Genomic DNA, 16,834 nt, shown 5'->3' with positions numbered 1-16,834 from the left:
CTGATCTTGGTGTCAGTATCACCCAAAGCCTTTACAGGAAAACGATGCACACTAGACAGAAGAGATAAGACATTATTCCAACTGGATGGTGCCTCTATCTTTTTATCAGCTAAAGATGTTTTGACAAAGTTCAAAACATTGGTACCAATAATTATAGGGACTGAAGCAGAATACTTTGTATCCGGAACAATAAGAACTGGAACTGAAACCGGATCTAGGTCAACATCAGGGATGGCAATGTCTACCAAGATGTAACCAATGTAGGGTACAGATGAACCATTAGCACTAGAAATGTCAAGGCTGAAATCTGTCAGACTCAAAAGATCAGGTTTAGGACTCAATGTAGAGTAATATGAAACACTCAATGACGTGACCATACTTCCACTATCCAGAAGCGCTTTACAAGATGTACCATTGATGAGCACGTCAGCTTCATTGCCATGACCAACCAAAGGGGCTACTTTAGGGCCATTGTGATTTCGAAGACCTTCTACTGGCCCTTTGGGGAAGGTCCTTTCTCGTTTAAAGGCTTATCATCCTTCTTGTCGGTGCTAGGAGTCTTATCAGAACTGTGTGTTTTCTCTCCATGAGACCATCGACCTCTGCTGGATTGCTGTCTGTTAGACTTCTTAATCTTATGCAGCTCTTTCTCTACATCTCCAATACGGGAATTAAACTGTCTCATTTGATTGTTCAAATCCTGTAATTGTTGAAGAAATTTGTTTTCAACAGAGGACATAAACTGACCAGCTTGCTCGGGCTTTGGTTCACAAGGTCTCTGATTTGCATCAGGTTTATTTTCAGGAAAGTTTGGACCAGCCACTTTTGAAGAGTTAGATGGGGGAAGAGGTTTCCGAGTAACCTGTAGATCTTGTTCTATCTGACGAAGTTCCCGTCTAAGAACATTAAAATTATCGATGGTCTCATACTTGTAACGAGATGCATTGCGGAGTTCAACATCGCGTAAGCCTGACCAAAGTCTATTACAAAGCATCTCATTCTTGGTGGACCAATCTAGTCTGACATTTGATTTACAAAGTAGCTGTTCAAGTCTAAGACTGTAATCAGCTATGGATTCCCTGGGCTCTTGCTGGGCACAGTAAAACTTTTCTTTAAGTTTTTCACCTGTGGCTACACTACCATACACACCTTCAAGTTCAGTTAGAATTTCATATACAGAAGCACCTTCACCAAGATGCAGTAAAACTGTGCGGGCCTTGCCCTTTAGGCTCCTTCTAATAGCTTCCAGGATAATATGCTCTGGATAGAGAGCATTTCTTAGCAAGCAATTAACATCATACCTCCACATTTCAAAATCACAATCACTTTTACCTTCACCTGTAAAGTCCTGAAGTTTAGGAATTCTGGAGGACTGAGATAAGGTCTGCAGAGAATGTGATGAAGGGAAAAGAGATTCCCTGGCAGGTGGTGGAGGTCTTAAGGGTTGTTGTGAATTTTCAGGATTAACAGCTAGGGGTCTAGAACACTCAGGGTTCTTCTCCTCTATGGTGTGTGTGATGTTTCTTTTAACTTGATTACCTGAAAACAAAGGTGTGCTTTGCAAAACTGGATTATGTGTAAAGTGGGTGTAGTCCAGGGGCCTTGTAGGATGTGGGAATTCCTGACTCTGTCTGGAACTAAATAAAGGGAACTGTTGTCCACCTATGGAGTATCTCCTCTTTGCATCTATTTCTGATGCACTTGTACGAGGAGGTATACTTGGTTTCAATTCCTCCTTGTCTGTATTAAAATGGATACTATGTGTGTGTTTGTCTTCTATGTCAGGTATTTTTGAAGTATTTTGTACATTAGGAAGTGGGGCAGGAGGATTAGGAGCTTGTGCAGAGGTAACTGGTTCAATTCTGTATCTGCCAGACCTGCGGATTACTTCTGCATAGTACTCTAATTCTTCATCCTGAATGTCAGGCATATCAAATGTGGTATTACCTTCAGCCATTTTGAAACACACAACAACAACTAACAAAATTATAAGGCAACAATGTATTTTATTAAAGCGATTCTTTTAATGCACTTAATGCACTTATTCGTATAAAAGTTTTTAAAACTGGAGTAGCTGTTTAAGTGCAGTATCTCTTTTACTATACGACTCAAACAGTCTGATAAATATATACAACAAGTATCTCTGCCAAATAGCAATAGTGTCCCTAACAGTACACCATACTATTAGATAAGTATGAAAACACAAAAAGATAAGTACTGATATATTTTATATTTTCTATAAAAGTGTCACAAAACTGTATCAAGGCATTTAACTATTTATTTACTAAGTTCAATAGTTTACACTGCACCTCTCATATATATAAATGATTTAAAAAGTTGAGAGATACTATGTGGTGGCAATAAAAGTACACCATACACTGATTACAGAATGTACACCAAAAGGTTCAATTATATTCACTTCTGTATACTAAAATGTCACTCAATATGTAGCTCTGGAAATGTGCAACAGACAGGTGATTACACTATATGTACACCATACTTATATTTTAATTCAGTCAGTAAGTAATTCACAATTGAAATATTACTTTTGTTACTGACCAAAGATTTAGCAGACTTTATTTAGGCCAGCTAAATTTCGGCTTATTGCCAAAAACAAATTACCTGAATTCTGCAAATACCTGTACTACCCAAAGTTTCACAAATGCTTCTATCTTCTCTTGCTAAACAGTTGAAATAAAGCTACCGGAAATCTAGTGACAGCAGCACTTAACTGTAATAACACACTCAAGATCTGCTCCCACTTCTCGCCATTAAATTTAAAGTCTTGTCTGTCAAACCTCTCTTGCTAACAGCACTTAACTAGTATTCCAGTTAAGATCTGCTTTCAATTTTCAAAACACTAATATTCCCCATGAAACTGTTATAGTGACATATCCAAATAAAATTTGTTAATTACACTGTTGATGAAATTTCTACCTTTACACTACAGATTTATACTGACAGTACTTATTTACTACTGGATTCTATGTCACACTACAAGCCTAAAGATCTGTCACAGTGTCAGTCAAAGAAATTTACTGAATCCCCAAATAATTACAATTTGGCTTTTTTTTTTTTTTTTTTTTTTTCAAATGTTGAAAAATATGTGGAATCCTAAACCATGTTGGAAAATCAGGTAAGCTATAGGATATAATTTATTGCTAAATGAGATGTTATTGTATAGATGAAATACTGAGGGTTAATATTAGTCTCACCAACACCAAATGTTACTGTAATACTTCATGCAGCTCCGTGTACTCTGTGTAGGGACTGTGACTCTCTCGGCTTTCAACAAACACCAGCTTCAAACAACAACCAACTCTAACACAATTCAGTTTTAAGAAAATGTATGCAGAGTTTAAGCATACAGGAGCATCCTGCAATGCACAAAAGAAAAAGAAATCAAACACTAAAATATATATACAAACAATATGGTGTAGTGTAAAATAATATAGTCCTTATTTAATACAATGTTCAATAAAGTACTAAAATTTTAAACTGAGGTCACTGATTCACTCAACTTTGAAAGGTAACTGAATAACTACATGTAGAATTCAAATAGCTGTTATTCCTGTCAAACTGAATTTCCTAACTGCACAGTCTGCAGTGCATCAATTAGATTTCCTTGAAATTAAATGAATTCTGACGAAGAGCTGTTTATCTAAATGTAACTCTGGAGTGATTCCTACCGATAACGAAGTTTATATCCGGATATATTATTCACAATTCTAAAATATTTAATAGATTTTCAAAACTGCATGTATAAATTCCTGAGGATATCCGTGGAAAGTGTAAATATTGTATGACGTATGCACAATTTGTGCTTCACCACTTCTGGCGTTTTGATTGGCTGAATGGAGGAATGCCCTCTGACGTCATGCCACTTCGGTACCCTTTCGCACCTATTTCTGTTCGTACCGTAACATGTCGACCCAAAGTAACACTGGCCACCAATTTGTTACCCGTTCAGATAGTCGGGATTTGTAGGTTCTCTTCAGGTCTGTATGTTAGTGACCTGAAACGGTATAGAACTTGAATATTAAAACGGGGAGAAAATGTGTAGGCGGCCGGATAGCTCAGTCGGTAGAGCATCGGAACGGTATTCCGAGGCCCCGGGTTCGAGTCCCGGTCTGGCTGCACATTTTTCTCACCCTGTGACATTTGGCGCCCAACGTGGGGCCGTGACTGAATATATTCTGAGATCATGTTTACCTTGTTCTCTATCCCATTAGAAATTCGAGGACGAATTTCATATAGCGGGGGAGTATGTCACGGTATAGAACTGTAATATTAAACAGGGAGAGAGTGTGTAGGCGGCCGGGTAGCTCGGTCGGTACAGCATCGGAACGGTATTCTGAGGCCCCGGGTTCGAGGCCCGGTCTGGCTGCACATTTTTCTCACCCTGTAACATAGTCATCTGGGCATTTCAAACGTTTCTTCAAATTGCAAATACATACTTTTTCGAATCTGATTATGGCAATGGTATCTCCATTATTCTACTTAGTACTAAACATTGGTAGAATTTGCTGTAAGTAAAACTGACTCGTTTTGGTATAAGACCGTCTTCATATGTAGTTTAAGTACCAGAATCAACAGAAATGCTGCAACAAAAGTCATTTCCACACTTGCTGCCATCATCACTATCAATTGCGACCGTTAATTACATCAGCCGATATAAGTAACTGGTGAATTACAGAGAAATATTGAAAAAAAAATACAGTGTGAATTTCTATTGCAATTATTTGTTACTGTATTTTTACTTGTCTTTATGAAGTAGGTTTAGCATCTATCGGCAGTTATTTTGGAATCCATTGAAAAGAAAACATGGACACTTTTTGTCAAACATTCTTTGCCCTTTATTGTTAGTTAATTTCTATGCGTTTATTGTTCTCTTATAGGAATGTGGAAGTGTGTTGAAACAACAGCGTTAATGGCGATAGTTTGTTTCACAGTAAGCCAAAGTAAGTATATCTAAGCATTGGCATTTGTTGAAGCAGCTTTTGTACCGTTGGCCTCTGTGTCCTCTTACTTCAGCAGAAAAGGCGTAATACTACAATATTATGAGTTGTTATATATATTTGGGAGCTAAGATAAAGTTCCCATTCGCAGTTTGATGTAATGCTGCGTATGAATGCGTAACAAAAAATGACGTAATGGTTGAACTATTTGGCAAACCCCATTAAATTACTTGAATCAGTAGATATAAGAATTATTACAAAATTATGTTTTTCTGCGACTGTTCACTCTGTACAATTTCCCCTCTTGTACTGGAAACGTTAGTTGTTTATATGTGTTGAAAAAATGTTGTTTTTTATTAGATAAATGAAAAAGTTTGAATATTAAAAAGCGCATCTTAGCAGAAACGTAATATGAGGTTCGAGTTGAATAAATACAGATTTATGTGAGTATAAGATGTATTTAAAGTAAATACATTAGGCATGAGGACATTGGAGCTCAAACTTTCATTTCATTTGAAAATTAGTAGCTTCAAAGTCTCGCCCTTTTTGATGTGCATTGTTTCGTACTGACTTCAAAATCCATTAAAGGCCTAGATTTTGGCAGTGGGCCAAGGGATTTTTGTCATCACCAGCACAGTTGGGGGCTAATGACCATCACAGTATGGCTCCAATAAACAAGGGCCATTGTTTATTGGAGAGTCAGTCTACCTTACAAGTGTATCTATTAGTGAGAAGGGGAAACGATGTAATTTATTTTAAATTAATGAATAATTGATAACTTTTAAAGTTATTCTAGTTTTTTTTTTTTGCATTTCTATGTAAAAAAATAATATTTGTTGATCAAACACAATAATAAAATAATCAGAAACTTATTTTCACAATAATGAAATAATGAGAAACTTACTTAAAGAAATATGCAAGTTTTTTATTTTTTTCAAATTCTGTCTGGAGAATTGTGATATTTCTGAAAAATGTGACTTTCACTCATCTAAAGCTTGCAGAATACTGTAAATAACATTTATCTAAAGCTGGAACAACTGATATGGGGATTAGACCTTCCTGTCTAAAGTGAAAACAGAATGTGAATTTCAAAGTTACAAAACAAAGCATGAAACAAGTCCCTTTTGGCAACGTATTGAAAATGAAAATTGAGTATAGATGGAACACAATAATTTTATATTCAAGTAATGTTGATTACATGAATACATGAAAATCAATTTCCAAATCGAAAGATATTGTTTGTCAGCACAAAGAACTCAGGAAGTTTTCACTATACTTGTGTTTTATTATCATTATTATTTTCAATATTATTACTGTATCTTTTATCATCCTATATGTAATATAATAAAGATAATAATATACCAATGATAATATAATAATAATAATAATGATGATGATGATGATGATGATGATAATATAATAATAATGATAATGATGATGATAATAATAATAATAATGATGATGATGATAATTATGATTATTTCTATTATTATTATTATTATTATTATTATAACATTAAAGTTATATCTACATAATATCAAAATAATAATTATAATTATTATTATCATTCCACATTTACTGAAGAAAAAACAATTTCTTTCAACTCCACTGCACACATCTTCATGGTCTAGTTAGGTTCCTGCTGTGCTAATTGCCCTCTAATAAGTTGCTATTACATAATCGCTGATAAGCAGCAGATAAGATGGGAGTTGTATATTGGATTTTGGGGAGGGGGGGTGAACACTTATATAGTAGTGAATCTAGGCCTTTAATGTAGCTGCATAAAATTGAAATTAACTTCCCCTTTAAACAGTTTATTAGCTACGTAAACGTTTATACGTTTAAATAGCTTCTAAACATTTTAACATTAAAACAAAATCTCATTATAATTCCTATGACGTCTACAAAATAGGTCAATAAAGGTGATGAAATGCCTTACTCTAAACACATATTTGAACAAGAATATTCCCTATGTATAACATTTAATGCAATTTAAACGCCGTTCCGTGTTTTAAAGGGAAGTTTGTGATAAAATAATATGTTTCAAATGTTTGAAATTTTATACGGTTGAAGGCATCGAAACATTGAAGTATACCGTGGTTGTATGCTTTCTTTAAAAATAATATTGATTCAGAAGTAGATTTTTATTTTCAGCCACTAACATTATGATAGCTTTATTATTTTTGTTTAGAGATTTGAATGTACAGGCTTCATAAAATCATGTATAATGGACAAACCTTTAAAGATTTTATCGAATAAGATTTCAATGAATCTTGGGTCAAGGTGCTTTCCGTTTCAAGAGGCGTAATATGTGTGACATTTTTTGTGATGTAATTTTAATATGTTTCTTTATTTTAAGAATCTGTCTATTTTAGAGAGCTTTGCAAGGTGTCTTTCTTTTGGAGAACAACATTTGGCAGATTGTGAAATAAATTATGAAATAAAGTTCTTTCGTTTGGTGAATGTCGATACGAAGAAACAAGTATAATGATAGTATTTTCGTTTTCAATATTATCACGTTCAGCAATTTGTAAGAGGTCAATTTCTATCAATTTATTGAAGTTAAAATGGGTACTGTAGATCAGTTTTCAGTTCTTGGTGTACATAAGGTTGTAAATCTGGGCTTTGAGACCAGTCAAAAATGAAAACCTCACTGTTCAAAATGTCTTCGAGAGAATGTTAGTGTTATAAAGCAATGGGTTTATTTTTTTACGTAAGTCAAGGACGATTTTTAAAATTAAATAGATGAAGTCTTCCAAACCAATACTAAGACTTAATGAAATGAGCAGATACTTTTGTCGTAATACTTTATTCTATAAATCTGAAGCCATACGGAATGTTTTTAATGATTCGAAATCCCCTGCAAAACAGAGTATAGTTTGTGTTCATTTTTCAATTAGGTTCATAAAGCTCCGTTGTTATTAATCGCAAACTATTCAATCCAAATCACGTTAGAGTGCTTACCCATCTCGTTATTGTTTAACACAAACTAAAATTGAAAGTCTTCACTCTGGTGAAAATTATCGGATGTGTTAATTATTCAGTATTTGGTTTGAAATAGGATCGTTTAGATTCTGCTCGGCAAGAGGTTTTTAATACCCCCTCAAAGTGCAATCAAATATTTAAATAAACAAACCGTGAATACCGAATAATTAAAGCCTTACAGCCACAAATACTTTAAGGGCAAATAAAAACCATTGCCATTTTCAAATGATGGATCCGTGCTTAAATTACATTTCCAATAAGCTTTATGTATTCAGTGTTAGATCATTCTTGTCGAACATTTGTCACATGATGCCCGTTTTGATATAGATCAGTATACTTTTGGTCATTGTACTTTGTTTGAGCTGTTACAATGATTAACAAAGACAATCTGTCTCTTTTAATGCTACATTTTATAATAGGTTCCTACTTAAAACTGTTCATTGAAAAAAAAACTCCCTCTGTTATTAGTAATAAAAACTATACATATTACAAAAACTTGAAACTTATTATTCGTATTCTCATTTTGACGGTATTAATCAAATTTCTTCTGTCATTTCTCAGGTGATCCATTCGAGGTTCTTCAAAATGGTAAGTATTTTGTGTGTTAAGACATTGAATTTCTTTTCTTTAAACATAATTATGTACATGTGAGTTAATATATAAATATAGCAATAAGCATATTGTTTCCTTTGTATCAAGGACATTTAAATGACATTATAATACATAAATGGTTGAGCTGAATATATTGATCTTAGACCTTATTTGCATTCCTGTAACATCTTAATAAACGTCAGATGTACAGGGACAATATTAGAAAGTAAGTATAGTTAAAACGTTACGTGTTATACCTCATTGCCAAGTTGATAATAAGACTTTTTATATCAGTTAGCGTCCGCTGCATTCAATTTGATAGACTATTTCTGTAACATATAAACTCTTGTATGTCATATGTTGCATCAAACTACAAATAAATTAATATGCTATATATCATAGGTATTGTGTTTGTACTTGTATGTTCATTAAATCGAACATTTTCCAGCAAGGTTTGTTTTTACGCATTATCTCTAAAAGTATGAATTGCTTTATCTGGCGATTCCTCAAAACGCTATTTTCCTATTTGTCCTTTAAATAATTGTGCTTATAAACAAACAGCCAGGTACTGGTCTAAAATCCGGGGACTTTTAGTCAGGCAATGAAATGACACCTATTCTTTATTTCCTCATCTAATAGTAGGCGGGACGTTTGACATAAAACATTCTGAAAGCCAGTATAAGAGTACAAGCACGATATCAACTCTATTTATTCCTGGACATGACGAGTTGGATTCGCCAGGAACATCGAATATTGTAGACAGTAAGTATACCAAAACTATACTGAAGTGAGATTGCAGATGAAGTTGTGAAAACATGGCCTAAATTTTCCACCGGTCATCCAGCAATATAACTGTATTAAACATGTACTATCAGAATGGAAGTATTGAAATTTATATATAGAGAGAGACAGTAGGTCACTCGGTTATGTTTTTAAAGTAAAGAACAAACACCTTTCTCTATATATAGTAACACATGTTTGTTTTTCATATTGTAACGGTACTGTCGCTGTCACCTTAAGCAATTTAGGCTGAGAGACACATGGTTATACGACAGGTACTTTTTCAAACAACTTTGTTAAACTTTAATGTTTTTGTTTTGCATTGCAAAGGTGTACCATAAGAGTTTTCATGGTACTTTTTCCTAAAAATTAGTGGGATACATCTTTAAAAGGTATACATCATAAAAAGGCTTCACAACAATATCATTTTGTCCAATATATAGTGCGTTACGTGGACGATAACTTGACTCAGTGACTTTACAAAAATGAAGCATGGCTTAAATTTCCCAAGTTTAAATTCTTAAAGATACGTGTTAAATGCGGTTCATATTGTGTTTATTTTCCCTATGCTCTGCCACGTTCATCTAATTGCGATCCTACATCTATAGATATCTTACCGTGGTATCATCTACAGTTAAATGTGCAAAAACTCACAATATGAAAACGAATTTAAATACTTACTCGTCTCAATAATTATTCGTACGGAAATTAGGCTTACCTAATAATTTAATGTTGAAACAGTTGTCATAGTCAATGAGGTATTTTCAGTTCGTTTGACAACACACTAATGTTATTTCTATTCATCTCATTGGTAATTTTGAATAAAGAATCTTCTTTGATAAACGTATTGTTTCTAATTTCGTGTAGGACTAACGGATATCTTTTAGTACAATAGTAACTGTAGAACCATTGTCCAAGTCATTTTAGAGTAAGAATCCATCAACGCAATTCTAGCATAAAACATGTATAATTCTTGTTTAATTAATATGCGTAATAGTGCTGTAAACAGTTAACATTTCACATCTTAAGGCGCATGTATAAATATATATATATAATTTATTTTTAACAGAACGTGATCATGTAAACACACGTTAGATCATCTACCAAAATATCCCCTAAAACCAATAATGAGTGGAGTTGCTTCTTTGGACACCTAGATACTATGTTGTCTTTAAATCATGTCCACATCTCTTTTTAATTACATAGTTTCCTAATAACAGATTGCATTTAAAGTTTCCAAAGATCAAATTTCAAAAATTACAAACAGAGTAACACCCATATCTTGTAATGACGCACATAAATAAAGGCGTCGCAAAGTCTTTGCTAATCAATATTGATGTTTAAGTTTTTTCTACTTGGATATATTAATACTAATTACTTTTCATACTGCGGTAACGTTCTGGTGAGCTCCGTTGATATGTGCAATTTAACCAAAATGTTTGGCTTGTAAGACAACCACATATTATTTAAGCATATTGAGGTCTTATTTCAGACTTGGAATATTAATTGTGTTTGAGAAGAGCACACGTTTCCGTTGATAAAAAAATCACTTTTTCATTATTTCACAATCAGGATATACATGTACCGACTATAAAATGACGCTATCAATCCAAAAGTCTTCTCAACCAAAAAACGTATTTCTCAACATGTCCCTGCCTGGAAGTGTGACTAGACACGACCAACCAACATGTACTGTAAATTGGGGAGATGGAACAACAGACTCTGTGGTTCAGTTTGAAAATGACACAGAAGCCGTAAATCATGGTTATACGGATGTAAGTACAATTATATATATATATTAATTCCACTTTCTATACAGACGCAAGTACTCTTTTCTGTATGTGCGAGTATGTAAAGACTACTTTCTTATATATACGCTTGGAACTCGATATCTCGAACTCGCCGGGTGTCTCGAAGATAATTTTGAGTTCATGCATGCAAGAAATATCATTTTAAGTCGAGTTTCTGTCGCTCAATCCACTGGAATTCGAGATAACGAGTTTCAACTGTAGTTTTGAGTAGATCTCAGAAATATTTTCTGTCAGTAAGTAGATGATGTAAGATCTATTTTCTATATCAATGTAAAGACTATTTTAACAGATGTAAGAGTAATCTTCTAATATACAGGTGCTGAAGTGCAGTTCCCTGTACATATTTAAATATAATGTTCAATACAAAAAACAGATTGCACTTAAAGTTTCCAAAGATCAAATTTTCATGTTTTATAAACATGTTCTGCATTTCAACAACATATACGCTTATACAAATGTTTCGAAAATAATAAAAATGAGTGAAAACTATAGAGTCAATACAAAAAAGATAGAAAGTTACACTTGTTATACAGATGTAAGTTCGACTTTCAATACTGAATTTAAATCTGCATTTTATACAGTATGGGATGTAAATACGAATATAGGCGGACCACAGAATGTGTTAAAACACTTGGACTTCCATTCGAGTGAAGCCAGGTTCGATTTCGGGCGTAACAGCAGAATTTCAGAAATGTGATTTACAGTATTTTTCAATTATAACGCATCTGGTAATAAGTCCTGTATTGGTGGCTGAACACCAGACAGGTTTTTTTTCTAAACAGAGCGTGTTTAGGTTATTTCAGTTGACCGCATCGTTACATTGTATCTAAGCTTTGAGAGGAATTCCTCTCATTCTGTTCCTTTGAATCTTTGAACGTGTTTATCATGAATAGTTTACTATGTAAATTTGGAATTTTAAAATAAATGTTTACTACTTTTTACCTTTTGAAGTGTTATAAAATGAGCATGAGAGTCCGCATTTAGGCTATTTATCATATTTTCACTTAAAGCTTATTTATCCTTTCACAAAGGAATATATTTGTTCTTTTCCTATTTGCTGTGGTTGATTCGTCCACACCTCTCCTCAAAAGATTTTTTGCCTTACTCGTTTTTATTAAGATAACATGCTTTTAATATGCTATTACAGGTATTAAAACTTAAGCCGATGATTAAAATAACATTGTGAGGGCCTCCATGGCCGAGTTGTTTAATCACTTGACCCTCACAACTAACGGCTCGAATCCTCACCTGGGGCCGTATTCAAATCATTTGCCCCTCATCGATGTGGGTTCGAGCCTCACTCGGGGCGTTGAATTCTTCATGTGAGGAAGCCATCCAGCTGGCTTACGGAAGGTCGGTGGTTCTACCCAGGTGCCCGCTCGTGATGAAATAATGCACGGAGGGGCACCTGGGGTCTTCCTCCACCATTAAAAAAGCTGGAAAATCGCCATATGACCTATCATGTGTCGGTGCGACGTTAAATCCAACAAAATAAATAAACTTAAGTATAAGTATAAGGAATTGATTATTTACTTAAGTATTACTTAGGTAAGAAATTTATTTTACTTAAGTATATTTGTTATTCATAAAACAACTTAATAAGTAATTCTTGGCTTTTATTGTGGACGAAAACATTAAAAAAGACAACATTAATTTCAGACAGATAAAACATGCACAATTAGGTTTAAAGTGTTTTTATCTAAAAAACAACATTTTAATCATACTCACGATGCCATTTTGTTTTCTGACTTAAGTCATTTCTTACGTATCTTAAGTTTAAGTTTTTTTATGAATAGGACTTAAGTTTTTTACTTAGACTTAAGCTGAAATCACCACAAACTTAAGTCAAATCTTCAACTTAAGTCAAAACTTATACTTAAGATGCTTTATGAATACGGCCCCTGGTGTGTAGAATTCTTTTATGTGAGCAATACATCAAGCTGGCTTACGGAAGGTCAGTTGTTCTACCAAGGTGCCTGCCCGTGCTAGAAATAATCTGTGTGGTACCTGGGGTCTCCCTCCATCATGAAAAGCTTGAACGTCGCCATATGAATTACAGTTGTGTTGATGTGACTTGAAGCCAGATTTATACGAAAACAAATCTAACCAGATTTTAGCTTATGCATAAACACCTGGAATTAGCAAACAACTATTCGAACAAGGTTACCGTGGTTTTGAAGTAAATGAACCATGTCAAAAAGGAGTGTCTTGCAGCAAATATGCAATAATTATTAGGTTGTATTCCCATCTCAACAGACATCTGTTTAAATCAATTTTTAATATTTATTCTGGTTCACCTTACAGTTCGGAATATATCAAGTGGGTATAGACTGTAAGTCTATGCAAGGTGACGTTGGAATCTGCCCGGAACGGTATTCAGAGTGTTTCGAAACATCCAATTTCTTTGACGATGTCCACAGCAAGTTCCAGACACCAATGGTTTACTTTTCATCCGAGCCCATTTTGGTAGTATATTGAATATGCTAATTTGTTGTTTGTTTTGACGTTGTGACTAAAACGGTAAACGTTTAAGTGCTTCAAATATTCATGAATGATAAACCTACAATTTTCTTATTGATTTTGCTTAGTACATGGACATGGTGTTTTAATTTGAGACTCATTTGATGCAAGATATGAAAGACGCAGGCTGTTTTTTTTATAATACCATGAACGCAGCTCATAATATCGGCATCTGTGTTTCTTGCTCTTTCGATAGATAGTTCTGCTGATCACCAGCGAATTATCTATGTGACATCTTGTGAGCATAAGTTAAGTGACAGACATCCAAATATATTTACTATACCAACGTGTACGTGTAGTAAATCTGTCCGATTGATTGATAACCGATCTGCTACAAGTAACTTTTCACTGTTTTGAACGTCAAAACAAAGTTTTAGAAGTGTCTAATAAACATGTTCTGCATTTCAACAACACATACGCTACAAATGTTTCGAAAAATTCCCTCCAGCACGCGCACTTGTATACATATACACTTGAAACTCGGTTTCTCGAACTCAAGGGATCCAACGTTTCTTCGAGATACTGTCATCGGACTTAATGATGTTTTGCGCACGTGTTTTGGTGAGGTTGACGAGATTTTGATACGTAAGCGAGTCGATTATTGGATTCAACGTATGTGCGTGTCTGTGGATGCAACATCATTAGTAAGGTTTTCTATGCACTGAGCTAATATTATATTTCGATTAACAGTTTCTGAAATATCTAAATCTAATTGCACATCGCCAATATAACTGGAATAACAGATTAGAAATAATATTTCGCTGCACGTTTTTGAATTATTTTGAGATACTAGTAAGCGAGTTCGATATATTGGATTTCAACAGTATGTGTGCGTGTCTTGTTAGAGATACAACATGCATTTAGTTAAAGGTTTCTTACTTGAGCTATTTTATTTTCAGATTAACAGTTTCATGAAAATATCTAAATCTAATTGCACATCGCCTAATATCAACTGGAGAATAACAAGAGTATATGAAAATAATACATTCGCTGCGTTTACTAATTTTACTCAACCGAATACCTCCGTACTAAGATTACAGACGGGAACACTCACAACTGGATTTTATATTGTGAGTTTAGAAGTTCTGTTTCCAACAATAAGCGAGTATGAATGGGTTGAAGATTCCTTTGTGCTGCGAGTGGTTGATCCGGAACTTAACGCACATATCTCCGGGGGTGAATTTCTGAACGTCCCACGAGGGGATGAGCTGTTGATATATGCAGATAAATCCTATGACCCTTTGAATACTTCACTTTCTTTACCGCCACTGGAAGCCACATGGTCATTTGCAGTGTTTAATTCAACATCTAAAACCCTGACTGTCAAAGATTTACAGACATTCATGAGAAATTTTCCACATAACTCGCTGCCTTCAAATGGACTTATTCATATGGTCAAGAGCGGAACTGATTTTGTCTTAAAAGTCAACACATCTTTATTTCCTGCGAAGTCGTATGGCATGGCTATGTTTACACTGTCACGTGGTACAAGAATGGCGTCAGCACTGCAGGTGATTCAATTCATGGACAACGTCCTTCCAATGACAATAGAGTAGGTATTACTTGTATAATTGTTTAAGGGAGAAGTATAAGTTAAATACGCTTACATGTAAGCAAAACTAGTCTTTTGCCATATGAAGTGCCATATGATCTGATATAATTGAATTTCACTGCATGTATTTATTTGATATTCATTGCGAAATAGATGTAGGGGAGTTCGTACTGCTACTTTCGGTACCCACACGCTCGTACAGAATATACAATATATATATTTCAGTACCTTTGCATGTCATAATTATAGATATATGAGTAATAGTTGTATCTTGTTTTATTTTACACGCAAAACATTACGAACTATTCAGCCTAGGTACTACATAGTTCTTACATAAACTAGGATAGGTATATAGTCATCTATATAAGTATCTTCTTGTGTTCCAAGAAAACACTTCTATAGGAATAAAATCATAAGCAAACAATGCAGACTTTATCTCTAAAAAAATAAAACTTTTCTCTAGTAAAACTGAATTTAAAGTACAAGTAAGTAAACTGGAACAAATGACTAACAACGGCGGTTTGAATTACTTTGAACAATCTTACGTTTCGGCCTTTCTCACAGACCCAATCAGGGATACGTGATCAATTAAGCATTTGTATAAAACTTTAATATAATCAATTAAAGTTAGAAACCTGCTGAATATTAGGATAAGTTAATGTTTCTTCAGATGTGTGTATAACTGTCATACTGGGAGAGACCGAATATTTTACTACGATAAAGTTGAGCTTGATGTGAACTTTCCGGTTGGTACCATTACTACGGACTTCAGCTACACATGGTCGATCCTTGTTTGGAATACAACTAAATTAACATCCCAGCAACTAGCAACGTTACCACCATATACAACACCAGATTCAGCAATTAACTTGGAGACAGGTAAAAAATCAAAGTCATATGTTTCATAACAATTTGTATTCTGATAGCTGTTTTCGTGGTTAAAAAAAATGCAGAACTATATCAATGTTTAATGGGGTTATTATGATGCATTCAATTTTGTAGAGACTAGCATTTTCCATATATTGTTAAGTAGAGGCTGGTTAATTTTGAAGTATTCAAAATTTATGTACTTCTCAAGAACTGCTGCAGAATGTTGGAATCTTACGTCTCTTAGGTAGATAAAAACTTTGAAAACAACATAGAGAATATAGACAATCCGCAATGAAATCATACAGCAACACAGTAAACAACAGAATGATCATCATTTAAACTGAAAATGTTCAATTGCCCTAAATGGTGTCAGGAACCGCTATTTGAGACTAGCGCATAAGAATTACATTAAGCACCCTTTGTCTTCGAATATGAACTTGTCCGCAAATGTAGATCAGAACAACACTGAAAAGAATGATAACAATTCAAATGTATGTATATATTAGAAAATTATGGCGTCAACGTACAATTTTAATTTGAAATTCCGCCGCCTAACATTGCTGATTGTTTTGGCTTTTGTGATATAACACAGGTTTATGATTAGCTTAAACGCTGCAGATTATAAATATATCTCATTATTATGCTGTTACTGAAATCATATATCTCATTATTATACTGTAACTAAAATCATTCTTAAATTGAAAATACTTTTACATACTTGAGTGTTTTGTAACAGCATAATAATGGGATATATACATGTACATAAT

The 16,834-nt window shown here is 34.1% G+C and overlaps 1 protein-coding gene and 1 non-coding gene across 3 annotated transcripts in view; both read left to right on the top strand.

Annotated features, from left to right (window-relative positions):
- The window catches only part of LOC123526495 (uncharacterized), a 51,448-nt gene that overhangs the window by 10,092 nt on the left and 24,522 nt on the right, over positions 1 to 16,834 (top strand). For both annotated transcript variants that reach the window (XM_053522995.1, XM_053522994.1), the window contains exons 2-8: positions 4,899 to 4,961; positions 8,505 to 8,531; positions 9,174 to 9,296; positions 10,887 to 11,089; positions 13,430 to 13,591; positions 14,545 to 15,197; positions 15,868 to 16,076. In XM_053522995.1, coding sequence (XP_053378970.1) covers positions 4,901 to 4,961; positions 8,505 to 8,531; positions 9,174 to 9,296; positions 10,887 to 11,089; positions 13,430 to 13,591; positions 14,545 to 15,197; positions 15,868 to 16,076 — 1,438 coding nt within the window. In that variant the 5' untranslated portion in view covers positions 4,899 to 4,900. The remainder of the gene's footprint in view (positions 1 to 4,898; positions 4,962 to 8,504; positions 8,532 to 9,173; positions 9,297 to 10,886; positions 11,090 to 13,429; positions 13,592 to 14,544; positions 15,198 to 15,867; positions 16,077 to 16,834) is intronic.
- Positions 4,066 to 4,137, top strand: Trnat-ggu (transfer RNA threonine (anticodon GGU)). Its single transcript has one exon. It is a non-coding gene; the product is annotated as a tRNA-Thr (tRNA).

The sequence above is a fragment of the Mercenaria mercenaria genome, chromosome 14 (assembly GCF_021730395.1).
Source record: "Mercenaria mercenaria strain notata chromosome 14, MADL_Memer_1, whole genome shotgun sequence".
In the NCBI taxonomy this organism is placed as follows: Eukaryota; Metazoa; Mollusca; class Bivalvia; order Venerida; family Veneridae; genus Mercenaria; species Mercenaria mercenaria.
This window is presented reverse-complemented; position numbering and strand designations above follow the sequence as displayed.